Source organism: Salmo salar, chromosome 20 (genome assembly GCF_965601325.2).
Source record: "Salmo salar chromosome 20, fSalSal1, whole genome shotgun sequence".
Taxonomy (NCBI): domain Eukaryota; kingdom Metazoa; phylum Chordata; class Actinopteri; order Salmoniformes; family Salmonidae; genus Salmo; species Salmo salar.
This window is the reverse complement of record NC_138310.1, coordinates 59,532,649-59,556,859: the sequence shown is the minus strand read 5'-3', so window position 1 is coordinate 59,556,859 and position 24,211 is coordinate 59,532,649. Positions and strand designations below refer to the sequence as shown.

At 45.2% G+C, this 24,211-nt stretch overlaps 1 protein-coding gene across 2 annotated transcripts in view; it reads left to right on the top strand.

Annotated features, from left to right (window-relative positions):
- The window catches only part of LOC106580977 (neurobeachin), a 313,133-nt gene that overhangs the window by 127,568 nt on the left and 161,354 nt on the right, over positions 1-24,211 (top strand). For both annotated transcript variants that reach the window (XM_045703701.2, XM_014162593.3), the window contains 5 exons: positions 2,565-2,692; positions 4,862-4,923; positions 12,188-12,252; positions 15,679-15,787; positions 18,543-18,709. In XM_045703701.2, coding sequence (XP_045559657.2) covers positions 2,565-2,692; positions 4,862-4,923; positions 12,188-12,252; positions 15,679-15,787; positions 18,543-18,709 — 531 coding nt within the window. The remainder of the gene's footprint in view (positions 1-2,564; positions 2,693-4,861; positions 4,924-12,187; positions 12,253-15,678; positions 15,788-18,542; positions 18,710-24,211) is intronic.

The window sequence follows — 24,211 nt, the reverse complement described above, 5'->3', positions numbered from 1 at the left end:
ACTGACACGAGCCTACGGTACCAGACGAGCAAAATAACTTCTACACTCGCTTCGAGGCAAGTAACAATGAAACATGCATGAGAGCATCAGCTGTTCCAGACGACTGTGTGATCACGCTCTCCACAGCCGATGTGATTAAGACTCTTAAACAGGTCAACATTCACAAATCCGCAGGGCCAGACGGATTACCAGGAAGTGTACTCCGAGCATGCGCTGACAAACTGGCAAATGTCTTCACTGACATTTTCAACCTCTCCCTGACTGAGTCTGTAATACCTATATGTTTCAAGCAGACCACCATAGTCCCTGTGCCCAAGAATACTAAAGTAACCTGCCTAAATGACTACTGACCCAAAGCACTCACGTCTGTAGTCATGAAATGCTTTGAAATGGCTCACATCAACACCATTATCATGGCTCACATCAAAACCATTATCCCAGAAACCCTAGACCCACTCCAATTTGCATACCGCACCAACAGATCCACAGATGATGCAATCTCTATTGCACTCCACACTGCCCTTTCACACCTGGACAAAAGGAACACCTATGTGAGAATGCTATTCATTGACTACAGCTCAGCATTCAACACCATTGTGCCCTCAATGCTCATCACTAAGCTAAGGACCCTGGGACTAAACACCTCCCTCTGCAACTGGATCCTGGATTTTCTGACGGGCCGCCCCCAGGTGGTGAGGGTATGACACATCACATCCGCCACGCTGATCCTCAACACGTGGGCCCCTCAGGGATGCGTGCTCAGCCCCCTCCTGTACTTCCTGTTCACTCATGACTGCACGGCCAGGCACGACTCCAACACCATCATTAAGTTTGCTGATGACACAACAGTGTGCCTGATCACCGACTCTGAAAAGCACCAAAAGAAAGATGCCCAGGGTCCCTGCTCATCTGCGTGAACGTGCCTTAGGCATGTTCACGCAGAGGCATGAGGACTGCAGATGTGGGCAGGGCAACAAATTGCAATATCCATACTGTGAGACGCCTAAGACAGTGCTACAGGGAGACAGGACGGACAGCTGATCGTCCTCGCAGTGGCAGACCACATGTAACAACACCTGCACAGGATCGGTACGTCTGAACATTACACCTGCGGGACAGGTACAGGATGGCAACAACAACTGCCCGAGTTACACCAGGAACGCACAATCCCTCCATCAGTGCTCAGACTGTCTGCAATAGGCTGAGAGAGGCTGGACTGAGGGCTTGTAGGCCTGTTGTAAGGCAGGTCCTCACCAGACATCACCGGCAACAACGTTGCCTATGGGCACAAACCCATCATCGCTGGACCAGACAGGACTGGCAAAAAGTGCTCTTCACTGATGAGTCGCGGTTTTGTCTCACCAGGGGTGATGGTCGGATTCACGTTTGTCATCGAAGGAATGAGCGTTACACCGAGGCCTGTACTCTGGAGCGGGATTGATTTGGAGGTGGAGGGCCCGTCATGGTCTGGGGTGATGTGTCACAGCATCATCGGACTGAGCTTGTTGTTATTGCAGGCAATCTCAAAGTTCTGCGTTACAGGGAAGACATCCTCCTCCCTCATGTGGTACCCTTCCTGCAGGCTCATCCTGACATGGCCCTCCAGCATGACAATGCCACCAGCCATACTGCTCGTTCTGTGCGTGAATTCCTGCAAGACAAGAATGTCAGTGTTCTGCCATGGCCAACGAAGAGCCTGGATCTCAACGTCTGGGAGATCTGGGACCTGTTGGATCGGAGGTTGAGGGCTAGGGCCATTCCCCCCAGAAGTGTCCGGGAACTTGCAGGTGCCTTGGTGGAAGAGTGGGGTAACATCTCACAGCAAGAACTGGCAAATCTGGTGCAGTCCATGAGGAGGAGATGCACTGCAGTACTTAATGCAGCTGGTGGCCACACCAGATACTGACTGTTACTTTTGATCTTGACCCCCCCCCCCCTTTGTTCAGGGACACATTATTCAGTTTCTGTTAGTCACATGTCTGTGGAACTTGTCCAGTGTATGTCTCAGTTGCTGAATCTTGTTATGTTCATACAAGTATTTACACATGTTAAGTTATATACGCAGTTGACAGTGAGAGGACGTTTCTTTTTTCGCTGAGTTTATTGTTATTTACTGCTGCTCTTTAATTATTTGTTTTTCTTATCTCTTACTTTTTGGGAGTATTTTCTTTAAACTGCATTGTTGGTTAAGGGCTCGTAAGTAAGCATTTCACTGTAAGGTCTACTACACCTGTTGTATTCGGCGCATGTGACAAATAGCATTTGATTTGATTTGAAAGGATGTTCTAACTCTCTTGTACTAACCCAGGTGGAGGGCTCTACTCTGCTCTGCTCACAGCACAACCCTAGCCAACCTTATTCTCATCTGTTTGCTGTTGTCTTTCTCCTCTCTGTCTCTTCCACTCTGTCATCCTCTCTCTCTCTCTCTCTCTCTCTCTCTCTCTCTCTCTCTCTCTCTACACCCCCCCTCTCTCATCGCCCCTCTTTCTTTCCCTGTCCTCTGTCTTCTCTCTTCACCCCCACCCCCCCCTCTCTCTCTCTCTCCCTGCTCTGTTGTCACACAGTATCACTACTAAGTTGGAGCGTGCGCTGGAGAAGGTGGCCCCCCTGCTCAGGGAGATCTTTGTGGACTTTGCGCCGTTCCTCTCCAGGACACTGTTGGGAAGCCATGGTCAGGAGCTGCTCATAGAAGGTATAGGTGTTGTATAGTGTCTCTGTGTGTCCCTCCGTCTGTCCCTCAGTATGTCTGTCCTCTCTTGTCCTTCTGTCCTTCTGTCTGCTGGATGTCTAGTAATGTAGCCCGAGAGGGCTACCACACACACACACACACACACACACACACACACACACACACACACACACACACACACACACACACACACACACACACACACACACACACACACACACACACACACACACGTATAAACAATTAATGGAGAGTTGAAAGGTGTGAATGTTGTCTGATCCCTTCACTCTGCCTCTCTGTCAGAACGCTGGCCAAGCTGACAGATACACACACACACACACACCTGACATGCTGAGCACAGACCGTGTACAGACCAGGTGAACACAACACACTTCACCAACACAATAGAGCCAGTATTCATAAAGCATCCCATAGTACAAATGCTGGGATCAAGTCTAGGATCAGTTTTACCTTATAGTTCATTATGAATAATATTACATGGACAGTAGAGACTTGATCCTAGATCAGCACTCATACTTTGAGATGCTTTGTCCAGACTTTTACCAAGGAAAAGTGGCTGTTTTTCCTGAATCAGGGCCCTGGTGGAAAGTCTCTCCATTTAGTAGTAATTACCAGCCATACATCACTCAAATTAACCGGGGTCGCGCCCCAAGTGCCCCCTCACCCACTCCTCTCTCCTCATCACCCCTCCTCTCCCCCTCTCTAGACATGTTGTCAGTGTGGTAATCATGCCCAGCCATCCTGGCCTGGCCCCTAGCCCATGATACACTTGGAGTTGAGAGGGAGGCCCCTGGGCGAACAGAGCTGTCGTTGTGATGGCCTACCCTCTCTCCTCTCCTTCCCCCTTCCCTCTCTCCTCTCCTTCCCCCTTCCTACCTCTCCTCTCTCTGCCTTTCCACTCCTTCCCCCTTACCTCTCTCCTTCCCCCTTCCTACCTCTCCTTTCTCTGCCTTTCCTCTCCTTCCCCCTTCCTACCTCTCCTCTCTCTGCCTTTCCACTCCTTCCTCCCCCTACCAGCACACTGCTCCACAATGCCACATTCACCCCAGTGATTTAACTCTGCCCTGCTCACAGGAGAGGCATGGTCAGAGGGGAAGAGCCTGTTTAAATAGAACACATATAGTTTGTGTACCACCATACGGCCAGGGTCCATGGTCATTAGGCCAGCATACCAGAATATGGCCAGGGTCGCTACGGGCCAGGGTCACCCTACCGCCTGACCCCCTGTGTCAGAGAGAGCTGAGTGATGGGAGAACTGGTCATTGCAGTCACAAGAGGTCAGCTGTGGTGGAATGTAGCTGTGTGTGTGTGTGTGTGTGTGTGTGTGTGTGTGTGTGTGTGTGTGTGTGTGTGTCTGTGTGTCTGTGTGTGTCTGTGTCTGTGTCTGTGTCTGTGTGTGTGTGTGTGTGTGTGTGTGTGTGTGTGTGTGTGTGTGTGTGTGTGTGTGTGTGTGTAATAGGTCGTCTGTAGCTGTCTGTGAACTAGAGAGGGTCAGGTCACATCCCCTGTTTACAACAGTCTTAGAGGCTCAGACTGTTTCAGTGCTGTGCAAGATTCACATTATACAACAGTACACTTTGTCTCCATCCCAAATAACACCCTATTTCCTATGTAGTGCACTCCATAGGGCTCTTGTCAACATGAATTCAATATAGAGGGAATAGGGTGCCATTTGTTACACACTTTGTCACTTTGTCTCTATCTCAGTGGTTTGTAGGCAGCTATATTGTTTTATTATTGTAACATGTAAGGTCATTTCCCATTTCCAATCCTGGCAAGCTCTTTCTTTGCATCAATGGTAAAACGGAAGAGAAGTTTGACATGCATGAGATGGTCTCTGTCTGTGTGTTTATAAACATGTTGACATCTCATCTCTGGTTGTTGACTCATGCTGTCAATCACACTGACTGACGTCTTCATGCAACCATGCCAACGGGCCCTGGCCCCACCAGCCTATAATGAGTCCTCCGTCTTCTTCTCTGGTAATGAGTACAATGCTAGCCCCTCCCACCTGTCAATGGAGAGGTTTCGCAGTGACTTATATGAAGGCGCTAGGAACTGTTGAGCCAAGTCAAACTGTCCTGTGTGTTGTATGACAACTCTACTTCTAACCCTCTGTCTCGCCCTGTCCTGTCCTGTCTGCTCCACCAGGTCTGGTGTGTATGAAGTCCAGCACCTCCGTAGTAGAACTGGTCATGCTGCTCTGCTCTCAGGTGAGATTCTCTCTTTCTCCTCACATATCCCTCCTTTTCTCTCCCTCTCTGCTTCTTCATTTCTCCCACTTCCCTCTCTTCCCTCCACTGCCTCCCTTCTCTCGTCCCTACCTCTTCCTCCCTCTTTTCTTCTTCTCCCTCTCGCCTCCTCTCCTCCCTGTGATGGACTCTAAAGATGAGGTTGCTTCCAGCTCTAGTTCTCTGGTTCGTTCCACGAAAGGAGTCCCTTTTGCATGCCTTTGACATTTTAAATAGAGTTTTTGCACCAATATTCCATTTAGGAATGAAGTATCCTTTAATAAAGACCACATTAAAAACTCAATAAATCAGATTTTTTTTTATATGAATAAAGACTTGTTAAAGTGCCAAAATTCAAAAGATTTTAACCCACTGAACCCCAATATTTCTCAATGTTTTCACATCATTCTATAGCCCTAGTTATTTTATTGCTTTGATAAATTAATTTCTGAAGATTATGATTTATTTGATTAGTGATAAATTAAGGTTAAAAAAAAGTGGAGATCTGAGTCGGTTGAGCATAACACGTCAACCCTGCTAACCGTAGATGACAGGCTACAAATATTTTAACAATTAAAAGAACATTGTGAAGCTTGCATTCAATTTCCCCTCCGTGATGCACACGCCAATTCCCCCTGTCACAAAGGGATTTATGGCTGATTTAAGATGAAATCATCATCCCTGTGACGGTCAGCCCTGTTACTTTATTTGGGACTAAATACAGTTGAAGTCGGAAGTTTACATACACTTAGGTTGGAGTCATTAAAACTTGTTTTTCAAACACTCCACAAATTTCTTGTGAACAAACTATAGTTTTGGCAAGTCGGTTAGGACATCTACTTTGTGCATGACACAAGTAATTTTTCCAACAATTGTTTACAGACAGATTATTTCACTTATAATTCACTGTATCACAATTCCAGTGGGTCAGAAGTTTACATACTGTGCCTTTAAACAGCTTGGAAAATTCTAGAAAATGATGTCATGGCTTTAGAAGCTTCTGATGGGCTAATTGATATTATTTGAGTCAGTTGGAGGTGCACCTGTGGATATATTTCAAGGCCTACCTTCAAACTCAGTGCCTCTTTACTTGACATCATGGGAAAATCAAAAGAAATCAGCCAAGACCTCAGAAAAAAAATGTGTTGACCTCCACAAGTCTGATTCATCATTGGGAACAATTTCCAAACGCCTGAAGATACCACATTCATCTGTACAAACAATAGTACGCAAGTATAAACACCATGGGACCACGCAGCCGTCATACTGCTCAGGAAGGAGACGCGTTCTGTCTCCTTGAGATGAACGTACTTTGCGAAAAGTGCCAATCAATCCCAGAACAATAGCAAAGGAAATTGTGAAGATGCTGGAGGAAACGGGTACAAAAGTATCTATATCCACAGTAAAACGAGTCCTTTATCAACATAACCTGAAAGGCCGCTCAGCAAGGAAGAAGCCACTGCTCCAAAACCGCCATAAAAAGCCAGACTACGGTTTGAAACTGCACATGGGGACAAAGATCGTACTTTTTGGAGATATGTCCTCTGATCTGATGAAACATAATGACAATCGTTATGTTTGGAGGAAAAAGGGGGACGCTTGCAAGCCGAAGAACACCATCCCAACCGTGAAGCACGGGGGTGGCAGCATCATGTTGTGGGGATGCTTTGCTGCAGGAGGGACTGGTGCACTTCACAAAATAGATGGCAGCATGAGGAAGGAAAATGATGTGGATATATTGAAGCAATAGAAAGTTATAGCTGCATTCCGTTTATTTTTATTTAAAAAAAACTCCCTAGTCCTTGCCAATGTCAAGCATACCCATAACATGATGCAAACACCACCATGCTTGAAAATAGCAAGAGTGGTACTCAGTAATGTGTTGTTTTGGATTTGCCACAAACATAACACTTTGTATTCAGAACAAATAGTTAATTTCTTTGCAAAAACGTTTTGCAATATTACTAAAGGGTGCATGTTTTGGAATATTTTTATTCTGTACAGGCTTCCTTCAATTCACTCTATAATTTAGGTTAGTATTGTGTGTAACTACAATGTTGTTGATCCATCCTCAGTTTTTTCAAATCACAACCATTAAATTCTGTAACTGTTTATAAATCACCATTGGTCTCATGGTAAAATCCCTGACCAGTTTCCTTCCTCTCCGGAAACTGAGTTAGGAAGAACGCCTGTATCTTTGTAGTGACTGGGTGTATTGATACACCATCAGAAGCCTAATTAATAACTTCACCATGCTCAAAAAGATATTCAGGGTCTGCTTTTTTAAATTTGTATTATTATATTTTTTACATCTACCAATCGGTGCTCTTTGCGAGGTTTGAAAAACCTCCCTGGTCTTTGTGGTACAATCTGTGTTTGAAATTCAATACTCGACTGAGGGACCTTTACAGATAATTGTATATGTGGAGAACAGAGATTATGTTAATCACTATTATTGAACACGGAATGAGTCCATGTAACTTAATATGCGATTTGTTCAACACATTTTTACTCCTGAACATATTTTGGCTTGCCATGATAAAGGTGTTGAATACTTTTTGACTCAAGACATTTATGCTTTACAGTGTTTATTAATTTAAAAAATGTTCTACAAATTAAACTCCACTTTGACATTATGGGGTATTGTGTGTAGATCAGTGACACAAAATCTAAATGTAATGGATTTTAACTTCATGCTGTAACACAACAAAATGTAGAAAAAGTAAAGGGGTGTGAATACTTCTGAAGGCAAAGTATTGGCCATTGAGAGGCTTTGAAGATACCGGTCAGCCATATTAGGAGCAGTGAATGGAATTCTACAGTATTTCAAATACATTTTTTAAGGACAAAATGACATGTATTTAAGTACTTTTTCTTGTACTGTTGACAGTAACATTACTAGTCTAAAAATATATATACTTTAAGGATTTGTTTTAAATATATTTTTCATGTTTATGTTTAGCTCACATAATATCATAAAACAAGTACGCATTAAGGTGTCTGAAATAGAATAAATGTGGCAAAAACTAATGTAGACATTAATAAATAAGCTTCCCAAATATTTTTCAAACGTTGGGGGAGTGTCAAGACATCATCCCCTATCAGTCATCTAGTGTATATATAAAGCATTGGTTAAGTCTCTTATATCTCAACGGGTCACAGTCCCAATGTAGCAGTAAGAACAGAATAGGAGATAGTTATCATACCTTCTGTCTGCAGGGCCAGTCAGTGAGTCCATAAGGAAGACATTAGGTGGTGCCTGTCTTGCTAAGTATCCAGTCTGCAGGGATGGAGGCTGCAGTAGGAGGTGCGGTGTCCAGAGCCCAGAGCTTGTGTGTAACAAACAATTTAAAATGATGAAATTCAGGAACCCTGAACCAATAGGATAATCTTCGTAGGTGAAACACTCCCAGACACCACAGATTGTCATCTTTTCTTATCTGAGCTCCTGAGCCACGCCCATTACCCTGGCTGCAGGTCAGCCCATAGCTAAATATTCTGGGTTCTGTTGCAGGTCAGACAGAGGTTCTGCAGGTCAGCCCATAGACAGAGGTTCTGCAGGTCAGCCCATATCCAGAAGGTCAGCCTGTCAGTTTGTCAGATCCCATACATACCCGTGCATCTGTAATTAGAAGGCTGAGATTAAGGAGCATTCCTCTCTCTCTACTCACACAACCGCCCAAGCCTTGCAGTAGTGAATCACGCTGTTACTGCTGTTCTTTTGAAGTTTCTAAGGGAATGTTCCCTGCGTCTTGCTCTCTCTTCTGTCTGTCTGTCTGTCTGTCTGTCTTTCTGGAGGCTAACCTAGCACTGTGGCTCTGGGATGTCTACCTTCTCTTCCTAGCTCCTGGATTTACTGAGGGCTGGGAGTGTCAGCGAGCCGTATACCCCCCCTCACAGAGTCACCCCCCCCCCCCATTCCCCCCACCATTGACACAGATGGTATTACTGCGGCTCCAATAGTTCCTGCCATTAGGGACTCCTGGGATGAAACCCAGCCTGAGATATCGACCCGTCAGCAAGGCTGAAAGTGGATCTGCTTGGCCTGAGTTGGAACCACAGCTAGCTTTATCCAGCAGCACTGGCAGGGATGGGCACAGTAGAACTCGTTAATCCTGATCTGATTCCATCAGTAGTGACTTTCCTGTATGGGGCTAGGACAAGGCTGTAAGGGGCTAGGACAAGGCTGTATGGGGAAGGGGCGGAGACTGGGGCTAAATGGGGCTAGGACATGGTTGTATGGGGCTGGGGTTGTATGGGGCTTGGATGGGCAGCACACTCTGTGTATCTCTTCACAGACGGCCTGGTGAATGAGAAGGTCAAACAGCTCTGTTTCTTGTAACAGTTTAAACACACAGATGATCTGCAGTGGAGCCTGGGAGATTTACTGACAGAGAGCCTCCAGATGTGGAGAGCAGAGCAGATAAAAGACTACAGGCTGGATTGAGATGCCACAATACTGCTGTCTGCCTGACGCCTACTGACGTTTGGGAGTATGGACGGCTGCAGAGGAACAAGAGGCTTGTGTGTAACAAACAATTTAAAATTATGAAATTCAGGAACCCTGAACCAATAGGATAATCTTCATAGGTGAAATACTCCCAGATACCACAGATTATCAGCTTTTCTTATCTGAGCTCCTGAGCCACGCCCATTACCCTGGCTGCAGGTCAGCCCATAGCTAAATATTCTGGGATCTGTTGCAGGTCAGCCCATAACCAGAGGTTCTGCAGGTCAGCCCATAACCAGAGGTTCTCCAGGTCAGCCCATAGACAGAGGTTCTGCAGGTCAGCCCATAGACAGAGGTTCTGCAGGTCAGCCCATAACCAGAGGTTCTGCAGGTCAGCCCATAACCAGAGGTTCTGCAGGTCAGCCCATAGACAGAGGTTCTGCAGGTCAGCCCATAGACAGAGGTTCTGCAGGTCAGACCATAACCAGAGGTTCTGCGGGTCAGCACATAGACAGAGGTTCTGCAGGTCAGCACATAACCAGAGGTTCTGCAGGTCAGCACATAACCAGAGGTTCTGCAGGTCAGACCATAACCAGAGGTTCTGCAGGTCAGCCCATAACCAGAGGTTCTGCGGGACAGCCCATAGACAGAGGTTCTGCAGGTCAGCACATAAACAGAGGTTCAGGGTTTTGTTTCTCTGCCTCTACATGAAGGATCATGTTACTTCCTCCTGGAGAAGCATGTCAGGCCTAATTCCCTTCAAACAGGCAATAATGGGCTTTCCCCAAATCCCTGCAGTCACAGCCCAGCCCCTTTGGAGCCCTGCTGCGCAGAAGAAGAAAAAAACTCAGGGGAAGAAAACATCTGAAGCTCCATCCCACTGTAACGGTAACTAGAGAGTGTACTGTACTGTAACTCAGTTAGACAAGATAGAAGATCCCATCGGTTCAGAGTTTTCCCCCTCCTACCTGATGTCCCTTTCCTGGCGCTGCATGAGACACGTCTGCTTTGATTTCCGTATATATTTTTGTCACGTGAGTGCGGTACGAGCAGATCCTCAGAAGACGGGCCGAACATGAGCCCTGTTCAAATCAGTAACAGCAGATGATGTAGCAGAGAGAGAGAGATAGAGGTCAGGAGAAAACATGTGGAGACCAGATGCCCAGCATATCAGCACCATCTCTCTCACTTAACATAACGTAATGTGAGGTGGAACTGTGTTCTCTAGCCTGGTGCAGTCTGTCCCACACTACAGGAACTATGGCACTAACATACACTATTTAGCCAATGGCAATCTGCATTCACAAATGTTTATCCTGAAATCCTTTGAATTTTGCATCGCAAACAATATGTTTGCTTTCCTGCTACACATAACTAAAGAGCCTCACCCTCTGTTCCAAAAGGTGGCGTGGAACTACAGAGATTTCTTTACTGTTTCTGAGATGCAGAATCTCATTTGTTAGCCTCTTCTATGCATGAGATTCAGTTGGTTTTATACCTGACACTTGGCTAGCATTGAAAACTGGGAACCTTTTCCCCTTTTATATTTCTTCTCTTTTTTTCTCTTTGTATTTTGAACTGTGGCCTCCTGTGTTTTCCCTTCCATTTGCTCCTCAGTGAGTGAGCAGAGAGCCCAGGTTCCCACAGTGCAAGGCCCTCTCCTCTCCTCCGCTCCCAAACATATTTTTTAATCATTCCCAGACCAGGTAGTGATGGTGCTGGGGAGAGGGTGGGAGGGGCCGTGGCCTCTGTGCCGTAGCCGCTCTAGGCTCCGGCTCCACACTGCAGTAGATGGCTACCCTCTCCTCAGTCATCTGTCAGTGTGCGGACGGAGGAAATGGCTGTATTTAAGGCAGAGGATACAGTTTCATCCCCGATTACATCTCTCCTGTGTTTACCGATCTGTTCGCAGAGGAAGATCTCGTCCCGAATGCCACCCTATTCCCTATTTAGTGCACTACTTTTGACTAGGGCCCATCAGGCTCTCCTCAAAAGTAGTGCATATGTTGCCATTTGGGACGCATCTGAAGAGAGCAGGCACACTTGCACATGCAGGGCAGAGATTCAGCTTTTTATAGTCATCGCATCTCTTGAAAGGATTCAATGACCTTAATGGCTTCTTTGTTTCGTTACTTCAATTAGAAATAATCGAATATGCGATGGCCATTTGAATTGCAACAGAGACTGGCCATGCAAAGAGATCCATGTGTTTCTCAGAGACTCTGTAGCTTTTTATTGCAATAAAGGGGCTGATTTTATTGGACAGGTTTTTTTGTTTTTGAAATGTTTTTCTGGTTTGTGAAGCTTTCGTGGCAAAGTGTTCCATAATTGTTGTTTTATTACTATGTTATTGTTACTTTATTACCTCCATGTGATTTTTATTGAAAATTAGCCCATTGATAGGTTTTTATAGCCATCGCCTAGTAGCGCTGATTAGAATGTAATGAGCTCTGGGATTTTACGTCTTGAACTGTTTACAGACCATATTTGAATAGCAAAAGTGACAGCAGACAGCCCTGTCTCATTCTGTGGCAGAGGGGTAAGTATTTGAAGTAGGTGTTGTCAGTACACACACATGCTATCAGAGAATAATATAGTATTCTAATCCAAGTCAAAAAGTTTTTGCCAAAATTGAATCTCTCCAGCGTCTTGAAGAGGTAACCCCACTTAACCTTGTGGAAGGCTTTGTCTGACATATAGCCATGGAGCCAGTATAAATAACTAACTATCCAACGTTCCTCCTCTCCGCTCCTCTTTCTATCTTCCTCTCCTCTTCTTTTCTTCCTTCTGTCTCAGGAGTGGCAGAACTCGATCCAGAAAAATGCCGGCCTCGCCTTCATCGAGCTCATCAACGAGGGAAGGTATGTATCATATTCAGACACACACACACCATATGTTTTGCTATCCTTGTGGGGTCCTAAAATGTATTTCCATTCTAGATCCTATTTTCCCTAACCCTAACCCTGAACATAAATCTAACTCCTAAACCTAACCCCTAACCCTAATTGTAACCCTAACCCCTAAGCTTAAAATAGCCTTTGTCCTCGTGGGGACATGGAAAATGTCCTCCCGAGGGAGTATGTTCCTTGTTTTACTATCCTTGTGGGGACTTTTGTGGATTTCTGATACACACACACACACCAGCTCTGAACAGGTTGTTAGGTCCAGTGGCAGCAATAGATTAGCAGTAAGCTGCTGGCCCCTAGAGCGTGGGGTGCTGTACTGTAGCATGTTAGACTTTTTGTGCTCTATAGGGGTTAAGGTAAATAAGATTGGTGTGACAGAGTGATGTAACAATATCAACACGATAGTGTATCCCCTCTATCTGTGCATTCCCCACCCCTCTCTGTGAGTGTAGCAGGCTCAGATCAGGCAGGGTGTTATAGAACAGATCAGCCTCCAACTCCATCTGGTGACCCCTCTGTGTAACCCTCTTACATCCAAACTGCCCAGCCTCAGCCTTATACCCCAGCCCCAGGTCCAGCCCTATACCCCAGCCCTATACCCCAGTGCAACCTCACTGTTCCCAACCCAGCACAGTCTTAGCCTTCCCAGGCACCTCCCCTGGCCCCCTGTCCGGCCTGGATAAAGAGCCTTACTCTGTGGGGGCCACTCTGCCACTCTGCTGCACGGCTACTCTTTCACTCTACTGCTCTGTCACATGGCGGTGTCCAGGGTGCTGCTGGCAGATCTCATTTCTCCTGCACCTGAGCTGCATCCCAAATGGCACCCTATTACCTATGTAGTGTGTAGTGCTGAGCGAATAGTTCTTTTTGAGGTTGTTTTGGTTTGATTATTAAACTATTTTTAATTTGGTTTCAATAAATAAATAAAAAACATGCACAATGCCCTATGTGGGTTGATGCTGTAACAACACAGAATAAAAACATGAATAAAAGTCCCATGATGGTAGTGGCTGTCCATTACTCCTCATCACTTAATCATCATTTATTCACATTACTTTACTTTAATAACATATTTCAGTTGTTGTGTATTTTACATTTGTTTTATTTGATTACTTTATTATTTCATTCCAAGTCATAATCAGCTGCTGTCTATGCTGTCTGACAAAATTGCAATTTTAGTTTGTTCAAAGTAAATAAGGCATACTTTTATGACCGCTGAATACAAACTATCAATCACTTAGATTGTGTATTTTCAGGAAGCAACTGCTCTCTAATCCCTGTCGATCGTGCATTCTTCTGTCTATTCTCTCCCTATCCATGTCTGCCCCACACTAACCTAACGTAGCAGGCTTAAAATAAACACACAGACCTGACAAATAGGCACGCAATGGATTATGGTCGTTGTAGTTAATTATCACGTTTTCTGCGCTGAACTATGTAGAATATTGGCCTGTTGGAAACAACTCCCTACTACATCGCACAGTTCGAGCTTGATTCATCTCTAGAGAATTTGTGCAATGTGCGCATTGAGCTCACAGAAAGAAGCAGAACAAAATGAAATTCAAATAATTGAACCAGTGTCAGTCAATTAGTTGTTTAATAACAGAAATTCCAGTTAATCGCTCAGCACTAGTAGTGCACTATATAGGGAATAGGGTGTCATTTGGGACGGAGACCTGCTATCTCTAAACAACCACCTAACCAGCCAGCTGCTGTCCTCTGAACTATAATCAACCAGCTAACCAGCCAGCTGCAGTCCTCTGAACTATAATCAACCAGCTAACCAGCCAGCTGCTGTCCTCTGAACTATAATCAACCAGCTAACCAGCCAGCTGCAGTCCTCTGAACTATAATCAACCAGCTACCCAGCCAGCTGCAGTCCTCTGAACTATAATCAACCAGCTAACCAGCCAGCTGCAGTCCTCTGAACTATAATCAACCAGCTACCCAGCCAGCTGCTGTCCTCTGAACTATAATCAACCAGCTAACCAGCCAGCTGCAGTCCTCTGAACTATAATCAACCAGCTAACCAGCCAGCTGCAGTCCTCTGAACTATAATCAACCAGCTAACCAGCCAGCTGCAGTCCTCTGAACTATAATCAACCAGCTACCCAGCCAGCTGCTGTCCTCTGAACTATAATCAACCAGGTAACCAGCCAGCTGCAGTCCTCTGAACTATAATCAACCAGCTAACCAGCCAGCTGCAGTCCTCTGAACTATAATCAACCAGCTAACCAGCCAGCTGCTGTCCTCTGAACTATAATCAACCAGCTAACCAGCCAGCTGCAGTCCTCTGAACTATAATCAACCAGCTAACCAGCCAGCAGCAGTCCTCTGAACTATAATCAACCAGCTAACCAGCCAGCTGCAGTCCTCTGAACTATAATCAACCAGCTAACCAGCCAGCTGCAGTCCTCTGAACTATAATCAACCAGCTAACCAGCCAGCTGCAGTCCTCTGAACTATAATCAACCAGCTAACCAGCCAGCTGCAGTCCTCTGAACTATAATCAATCAGCTAACCAATCTGTCCTGTAGAGCTCTCTAACCTATCAGCTAATCAACTAGCTAAACTAACCAGCTAACCAAATAACTACAATCCTAGTTTAGAACACTAATGTCTAAACAAGAGGAGATAAAGAATTGTTCAGAACTCAGAAAAGCTTGTTGACACTAGTATGATGAATGCAGTTCTCTGAGGCCTCTCCCTGAGACATAGGATGCTTCCCAAATAGCATAGTACACTAGTACACTACATTTGACCAGGGCTCTATAATGGAAATAGGTTGCCATTTGTGATGCAGAAAGAGGGTATCGGAAGCCTTGTAATTGAAACAAAGCAGACCTAATTGGGTGTAAAATGGCATAACATTTCCACATAGTAGCCTGGCTGTTTTCAATTATTAAAAAGATTGAAGCGTGGGTAGAAGCAGGTAGAGTGTACACCAGGGAGGCTGAGGAGTCAGTCATGGGAGGAGAGGAGGCAATCAGGGCCAGAGACGACAGGGAGATGGAGATGAGGTTGGAGGGTAATAAGGGAGGGGTTTGTGTGTGTGTGTGTGTGTGTGTGTGTGTGTGTGTGTGGGGGGGGGGGGGGGGGGGGGGGGTCTGTCTATATGTCTGTGTGTTCCAGGTTGTTGTGTCATGCTAGGAAGGACCACATCATTGTGTTGACTGACTGACTGTCTAGTATTCTGTCATTCTGTCTGTCTGTTCCAGGATTCTGTGTCATGCTATTAAGGACAACATCATTGTGTTGACTGACTGACTGTCTAGTATTCTGTCATTCTGTCTGTCTGTTCCAGGATTCTGTGTCATGCTATTAAGGACAACATCATTTGTGTTGACTGACTGACTGTCTAGAATTCTGTATCTGTTCCAGATTGCTGTGTCATGCTATGAAGGACCACATCGTGCGTGTTGCCAACGAGGCAGAGTTCATCCTCAACAGACAGAGAGCAGAAGACGTCCATAAACATGCTGAGTTTGAGGTACAGTACCTTATCTAACCTAGTCAACAGACTACAGCAGCCTCGCCAGTCCTTGCTCTGGTGTGACTGACTTCAGTGTGCATCCCAAATGACACCCTATTCCCTACATAGTGCACTAATTTTGACCAGGGCCCATAGAAATAGAGTGGCATTTGGGAGGCATCCCGGGTGTGTGAGAGAATAGTGCTGGATTAGCAGCAGCTCAGTACTCCTGTAGTCCCTGTGTCTCTCCAGGAGGATTATGGCCCGATCATTAGGCCACTCTAAGGGATTATAATAACCAGCCTGCTGGCAATATTAATAAGCAGACTAAATGATACGCCAGCTACATTCATATCTGGTCTTTATTAACTTTAATCCCGTCCAACAGTGTAATGAGTCTACCCCAGAGACGGTACTTACCCCACATATCAAACACACTGCCTGTTCTCACTACAAAGCATCAGAACACTCTCATTATTGATTTCTGTAGGAATTAGAGGTCGTCTGCAGTAATTAGACAGTATCTGCATGCCAAATGGCACCCTATTTTCTTTATAGTGCCCTACTTTTTATCAGGATGCAATAGTCTCTGGTCTAACGTAGTGCACCATATAGGGAATAGGGTTCTGTTTGGGGCGCAGTCAGTCTTTAGTAATGCCACTTTCTGTGTCTAATGAATTCTTTATTAAATGGAAGGAAGCCTGAGAAGGAAAGGAGAGAGGAGCAGTTTTCTGAACTCAGGGAGATGCTCTGTTCAGAGGAATGTCATGCCTCTTTTAGACAGCAGGTAGAGCTGCTCTCTCTCTCTTTCTCACTTTCTTCCTCTCTCTCACTCTCTCTCTCTCTCTTTCTCTCTCTCTATATATCTCTCTCTCTCTCTCTCTCTTTCTCACTTTCTTTAATTATCATCAAGAAAAGTTAGGGAGTGGGATGACACAATGTTGCTAGTCATATTGGAAGTGTCTTACCCAAGTACACACACACACACACACACACACACACACACACACACACACACACACACACACACACACACACACACACACACACACAGACCCTCCTTCCACCTCTGTTACTAGCTTGTACATGTGAGGAGTGATGGGTTTCTTATCTTGGGGCAGCAGCCCTCCTCAAGCAGCTGTTAGATATCCTGATGACCTCTGCTAGAGGCTCCTTGACCTGCTAGATCAACTGGAGGAGACGGATACATATGCAATGTCACCAGTAGTGAGGGAGGCTGCATCTCAAATGGCACCTATTCCCTGTACAGAGCACTACTTCTGACCAGGGCCCATAGGGTGCCATTTGAGAAACACCCAGAGATTACCTGGCCCTCATCCCTCCTCTGGCCTCATCCCCTCTGTCTGACAACTCTAGACAGTCTACACTTTTCATCCAGCCATGTCTCTACTTTATTACCCCTCAAAACCCCTCCCTCACTCTACCCTCCATCCCCAGACAGATAAACATTTTTACATTAGGTTGGTGTCAGGGCAGCAGCCTCATATCCTGTGAAGTGATAAATAAGGTTTGATATTTGTCACAGCGTCACATGGTAACGTGAGATGACAAGCAGAGATTGAGTTATCTGCCATTTGAAGAATATGTTGAGGCATAATATCTGACACAATTCAAATATAGGGCCGGAAATTCAATTCACTTCCAGCTTCTGTTAGCAAATTAGATTGAGTATATGAGCAGGAAGGAGCAGCCCCGTGGCAATGCAGCAAGACAATCTTATTTTAGCAAGGAGAAGATGAAGTCAGATACTGATCGGTTCCTCTAGAATCTAGATTACCTTTAGATGCTTCTACGTTGCCTGTAGGAGATCACTGTGTGAGTCCCTAATGTCACCCTATTCCCTATATAGTGCACTACTTTTTACCATAGCCATATGGGTGTACTATAAAGGGAATAGAGTGCCGCTTGGTACGACGGCACTGACTCCACTTCAACATAACATATCAACACATCACACAAATTATCATTTATACATGTAGGCTACAGTACAGGCTACTTCTCTTTGTTATCCAACCTGCCCTTCATCTACAGACACAGTTTAGTTTTATATAGGGACAGATTGTTTATAATGACCCCTATGTCAACAGATGGGATTAAAGCTTTCTAACGGACAAATTCCTCTCTTTTTCTCCATGTGAAACAAAGGACATTGGCAGACGGCAACAGTGTTTAAATCACTCTTCACTAACATGTCCCCTGCTGATGTAGTGGAGCAGAGATTGGCTCTCTTAACCTTAACAGCACAGGCTATAATATCTACTCACACGTGCACACAAACACACAAACACCATAATATCCTCTCTGGATCTAATGAATGGTTTTCATTTCTTTTCCCTCAACACACACTTAGCGTAGCTTCCTAGCAGGACACACATATTTACATGTTTGAATGCAGTATCTAATTTCGCAGGATTGCAATGGAGGAAACACAAGGACATATTAATACAAACATAACATAGCCATGCTAACACCATGCTAACACCAGACAGACAGTTATATTTGACAGATACCTTTCAAGACACTCAAGGACACCTTACATTAAAAGTACATACAATCAAAGTGCAAGTAATATCAAATCCTAGTGATGGATACTGTCCGGTTATAGCATAATGTTAACACCTAGCATGGCGTTAGCATTTTGTTAGCAGGGTGTTAGCATAATCTTAATGCTTAGCATGGTTAGCATTATGTTAGCATGGCACTAGCATGGCTATGTTTATAATAAAATGGCTCATTGTGTTCCCTCCATCAGTCTAACTGTGCCCAGTACACTGCTGATCGGAGGGAAGAGGAGAAGATGTGTGATCACCTGATCAGCGCTGCCAAGCACAGAGACCATGTGACTGCCAACCAGCTCAAACAGAAGATACTCAACATCCTCACCAATAAGCATGGAGCCTGGGGCAGCCTGGCACAGAGGTAAGACCTTGGGCTGAGGTATAGAGCTGGGGCTGAAGGATAGGCCTTGCCAGGGCTGGGGTATAGGGCTGGGGCTGAAGGATAGGCTTTGGGCTGGGGTATAGGGCTGGGACTGAAGGATAGGCCTTGGGCTGGGGTATAGGGCTGGGGCTAAAGGATAGGTATTGTGCTGGGGTATATGGCTGGGGCTGAAGGATAGGTCTTGTGCTGGGGTATATGGCTGGGGCTGAAGGATAGTTCTTGTGCTGGGGTATATGGCTGGGGCTGAAGGATAGGTCTTGCCAACAAACACAGAACCTGGAGCAGCCTGGCATCCTGGCACAGAAGTATGGACTGGGACTGGGTCTGGTGAAAGGTTTAGGGGCTGGGGCTACCTGGAGCTGGGCTGGCCTAAAGACCAAGCTAAGGCTAGACTGGATAGCAGAACTCCCAGTATTAGCTGTACTGTACAATTAGTGCAGTACTGGGAAGGAAGGACCACCAGCTAATGTAATTTACCCAGCATCCACCAGGATCACATTTACATGGAGATGATCGTGGACTACAGGAAAAGGAGGCCCGAGCACGCCCCCATTCTCATCGACGGGGCTGTAGTGGAGCAGGTTGAGAGCCTCAAGTTCCTTGGTGTCCACATCACCAACAAACTATCATGGTCCAAACACACCAAGACAGTCGTGAAGAGGGCACGACAACGCCTATTCCCTCTCAGGAGACTGAAAAGATTTGGCATGGGTTCTCAAATCCTCAAAAAGTTATACAGCTGCACCATTGAGAGCATCCTGACTGGTTGCATCACCGCCAGGTATGGCAACTGCTTGGCCTCCGACCGCAAGGTGCTTCAGAGGGTAGTGCGTACGGGGCCAAGCTTCCTGCCATCCAGGATCTCTATACCAGGCAGTGTCAGAGGAAGGACCAAAAATTGCCAAAAACTCCAGCCACCCTACTCATAGACTGTTCTCTCTGCTACCACACGGTAAGTTGTACCGCAGTGCCAAGTCTAGGTCCAAAAGGCTTCTGAACAGCTTCTAACCCCTAGCCATAAGACTGCTGAACAGCTAATCAAATGGCTACCCGGACTATTTGCGATGACCCCCCCCCCACCCCTTTTTTTTACGCTGCTGCTACTCGCTGTTTACTATCTATTATCTATACATAGTCATTTTACCCCTACCTACATGTACATATTACCTAAATGATCTCGACTAACCTGTACACCTGCACATTGACTCTGTATCGGTACCCCCTTTATATAGCCTCGTTATTGTAATTTTATTCTTGGTCTTTTATTTTTACCTTAGTTTATTTAGTAAATATTTTTTCTTAACTCTTCTTTTTCTTAAAACTGCATTGTTGGTTAAGGGCTTGTAAGTAAGCCATTTCATGGTAAGGGTTAAAACTCTTGTATTCGGCACATGTGACAAATACAATTTGATTTGATTTGATTTTGATTAGGGACCAGGTCAACTAACTCAATAACAGACAAAGAGACTGAACCCCCCTCAGGACCGACCACCGGTCAAACAGACTGGGGTTGGGTTGGGGGGGAGTTGTGTGTGTGTGTGTGTGTGTGCGTGTGCGTGTGTGCGTGTGCGTGTGTGTGCGTACGAGAAGGTGTGTGTGTGGAGTGTTGTCGAGTCTCTCAGCAACCCTCTCAGTCACACAGCAGAACACCTGGTGGTGGTTGGTGGTCAGAGTCATTCCCTCCACACCTCTCCCCTTGGCCTTGAAAACTACAGATCTTTAGCTCTGCTTCCCACCACACACACACGCACGCGCACACACACACACACACACACACCCGAGAGGGCTACCACGCACACACACACACATTCACACACACACACACACATACACACACACACACACACACACACACACACACACACACACACACACACACACACACACACACACACACACACACACACACACACACACACACCGTGCACACGCACACGCACACACCTGAGAGGGCTACCACGCACACACACACACACACACACACACACACACACACACACACACACACACACACACACACACACACGCTCGCACGCGCACACACACTCAGTGGTTGAAGTGGGCCAGTGCTGAATAGTGATGCTATGGATGCTTAAACCACCAATCTGAACAGTGTCCATTTGTCCAACTAGGTGGAAAATCCTCTAAAGTTGAATTAGGCGTACCTCAAGGTTTTGTGCTTAGACCCCGACTACTATTCTCTCTATGTTTCCCCCTGTTACTGTCACGACGACACATGACATGCATGTTCATTGGGATGTTGATGACATTGGCCATGATCTGTTAGGAAGCTCCTTATAAAACAAGCTTTATAGCAGGCAAGTCTGTTAGGAACAAATTCTGTATTCACAATGACGACCTGGCAAGTGGCAAGTGCAGCAAAGGTCCTGTCAAATATTGCCTTTCTTACAGAAAGAACACTTTCAGTAATTGACTACTCACACTGAAACAGTAGCTTGGCTTTCCTTATTGGATTTTGAAAATGCAATACAGATGGTTAGCTATGTTCATTAAGGGGATGTTGTTTACTCACATCGATAGAAAACACATCTGGATCATGTTTTGAGGGCTTTAGGAATTCTGCTGTGTTGTCAGATGTTTGTTGAAAAAATACAATAAACCTTAATTTAGTTTGTAAGGAGATTTCAATTGATTGATTGAATGATTTGAGGAGTGTTTTAATGACTGCTGGTACTCTCCATGGGTTGTGTGGCGTATAGATTTAGTGATTTATACATGCATCATCCCACCTGACAAACAGTCCTGGAAACAGATGCAATTACCTCAGAAAGATGCACATTTACCATCAGTGGACCATTAATCTATGGATGCGTTCTGACTCCCAAATGGCTCTCTTTTCCCTATACTGTATAGTGCATTACTTTCAACCAGAGCCCTATTTACCCATGCAGCTGTACCTTACATAGTGCACTACTTTTGACCAGAGTAGATAACCCGAATAGGGAATAGGGTGCCGTTTGGATGCAAACTATAGTACAGATTGAATTACAATTAGAATTATAATAATATAGATATCCTTACCTACAATAGTTCATGCAACTAAATGCCTTACTTCACCCACCGGACGTTGGAGCATAGTGTATATATTTGTGCACACAGCGTATGTTTGATTATATGCCATGCAGTTCTGATAGAGAAATTCATAAAACAGACCAAACAATAGTATAAGTAAAGTAACCTTGGCAAAACATAGAAGATTGAATTGCGGGCTGCTACTGTAGATTTACGTATTCAAATATTTATAGATTTTCTCTCCAGGGATAGCATTAGTATTGGAACAAAAGGTTACTGAGCGGGGGAGCATTGTAAATGATACTGCAAAACTTCCAACAAATACCCATTTAATGGTGACCTGCTGGAGAAGAAAAATGATGCAATATGTTCATGAGCTCAGGGCAGTGTAGCAGCTCAGCCTTATTCAATGCAACATTAACTTTTGCTGCTCTTGTAAAATATAAAACCCTCCAGCATTCTGAAGGGGCTGTCTGTTATTTGTGACGCTGGTTGAAAGAGTATGTGTGCGTGCGTGCGTGCGTAGGTGTGAATGCTTGCCTGCACGGAGATTGTTTTTACTTTAACCTTAACTTCTGACGGGAGACTAGCCAGAGGATATTGATCTGTGTTGAGTGTTTTATCAACAGATGTAGATATTTAATATACTCACCCAGGTGAAACTACAGCTAATGTCTATAGTGCACATTTTGTTGAAAGTTTTTACACAACTATAGTATTTTGAATTAGTAGACACCATTATGATCGTAACTCTGTGTGACGAGGAGACACTGCACACGAACGGAAAGCCAATGAGTGCGTCCCAAATGGTACCCTATTCCCTGGTCTAAATTAGTGCACCACATAGAGAATAGGATGCCATTTGGGATACATACAAAATCTCTCTGCGATCATATAGCCTATTATAAGAATTAACCATGAGCCCAGGAGGTGGAAGGGCTGTGTTAAGGCAGTGTGATCAGCCAAGGAGGTGGTAGGGCTGTGTTAAACAAGGCAGCGGGATCAGCCCAGGAGGTGGTAGGGCTGTGTTAAACAAGGCAGTGGGATCAGCCCAGGAGGTGGTAGGGCTGTGTTAAACAAGGTAGTGTGATCAGCCCAGGAGTTGGTAGGGCTGTGTTGAGGCAGTGTGATCAGCCCAGGAGGTGGTAGGGCTGTGTTGAGGCAGTGTGATCAGCCCAGGAGGTGGTAGGGCTGTGTTAAGGCAGTTTGATCAGCCCAGTAGGCTGTTGGATCATACTTTCTGCTTGCCTGATGATGAATGTGCTGTATATTGAGTCGACATCACAAAATCAATAGTGTTCAAATTGAAACAGTATAGGGTTGTATTGATCTGCTGTGCTAAATCACAACGAGAAACCTTTGATGCAGCTCTGAGACAGCTCCCCTCCTCCTTCTTCACCCCTCCCTCCCTCCTCACCCCTCTTTCCCTCTTCCTCCTCTTCTCCCTCTCTCCCCCTCCTCCCATCACGGCACCCATTCAGTTTGAGCTTCACACTGATAAATCAAGTTGAAAATTGGATGTTAGAATTTTCTCCAGTGGCCCCTCCTCCCTCTGCTGCGACCCCCTGACCCCTGTCACTGGATTATAAAGTTCAGCATTGTCAAGAGAATTGTCATCAGGCAAGGCTGATGAATTCATTCTAGAATATTACACAGTGTCTTTAACTACCAGTTTTAAACTATGATAATAACCATCCTTGAAGACAAGGCAAGTTTGTATTAATCCTCTTATTTACTGCTGTGTATGTCAATATCGTTTCTACTCTGTTTTCTGTTATAGTAATACTATAATATGTTGGCTTTGTTTTTATTGTTCTCATGAAATGGAAAGAACCTTTCACTCAGTCACATCTACCTCTGATCTACCTGCATTCTGCGAACTATCTTTTGTCACATGCATTTATTCAAGTTTGATACATACTGGGTTGCGTTGGTTAGAGCGTTGGACTTGTAACCAAAAGATTGCAAGATCAAATCCCCGAGCTGACAAGGTAGACATCTGTTGTTCTGCCCCTGAACAAGGAAGTCAACCCACTGTTCCTAGGCCCATTGAAAATAAGAATTTGTTCTTAACTGACATGTCAAATTAAATAAAGGTAAAAAAATAAATAAAAAATTTAAAAAGTGAGTAGTCTGCATCTCCATTGACGCTAAAGGCCTCCCCTGTCCAACACTGTCTGCATCCCAAAAGGCACCCTGTTCCCTATATAGTGCACTAACTTTGACCAGAGCCCTGTGAACCATGGTAAAAAATATTACACTATATAGGGAATAGGGTGCCATTTCAGATGCAACCCAGGCATTCCAACATGTTCCAACATGGCCGTCTTAACAGGATGTAGAGCAGGTGGAAGCAGACAGACAGACACACAGACACAGACAGGACGTCCTTTGTTTCAAGGTGTCACTGTTGACATCAGTAGCTGACTAAATCCCCCCCCCCCCCCC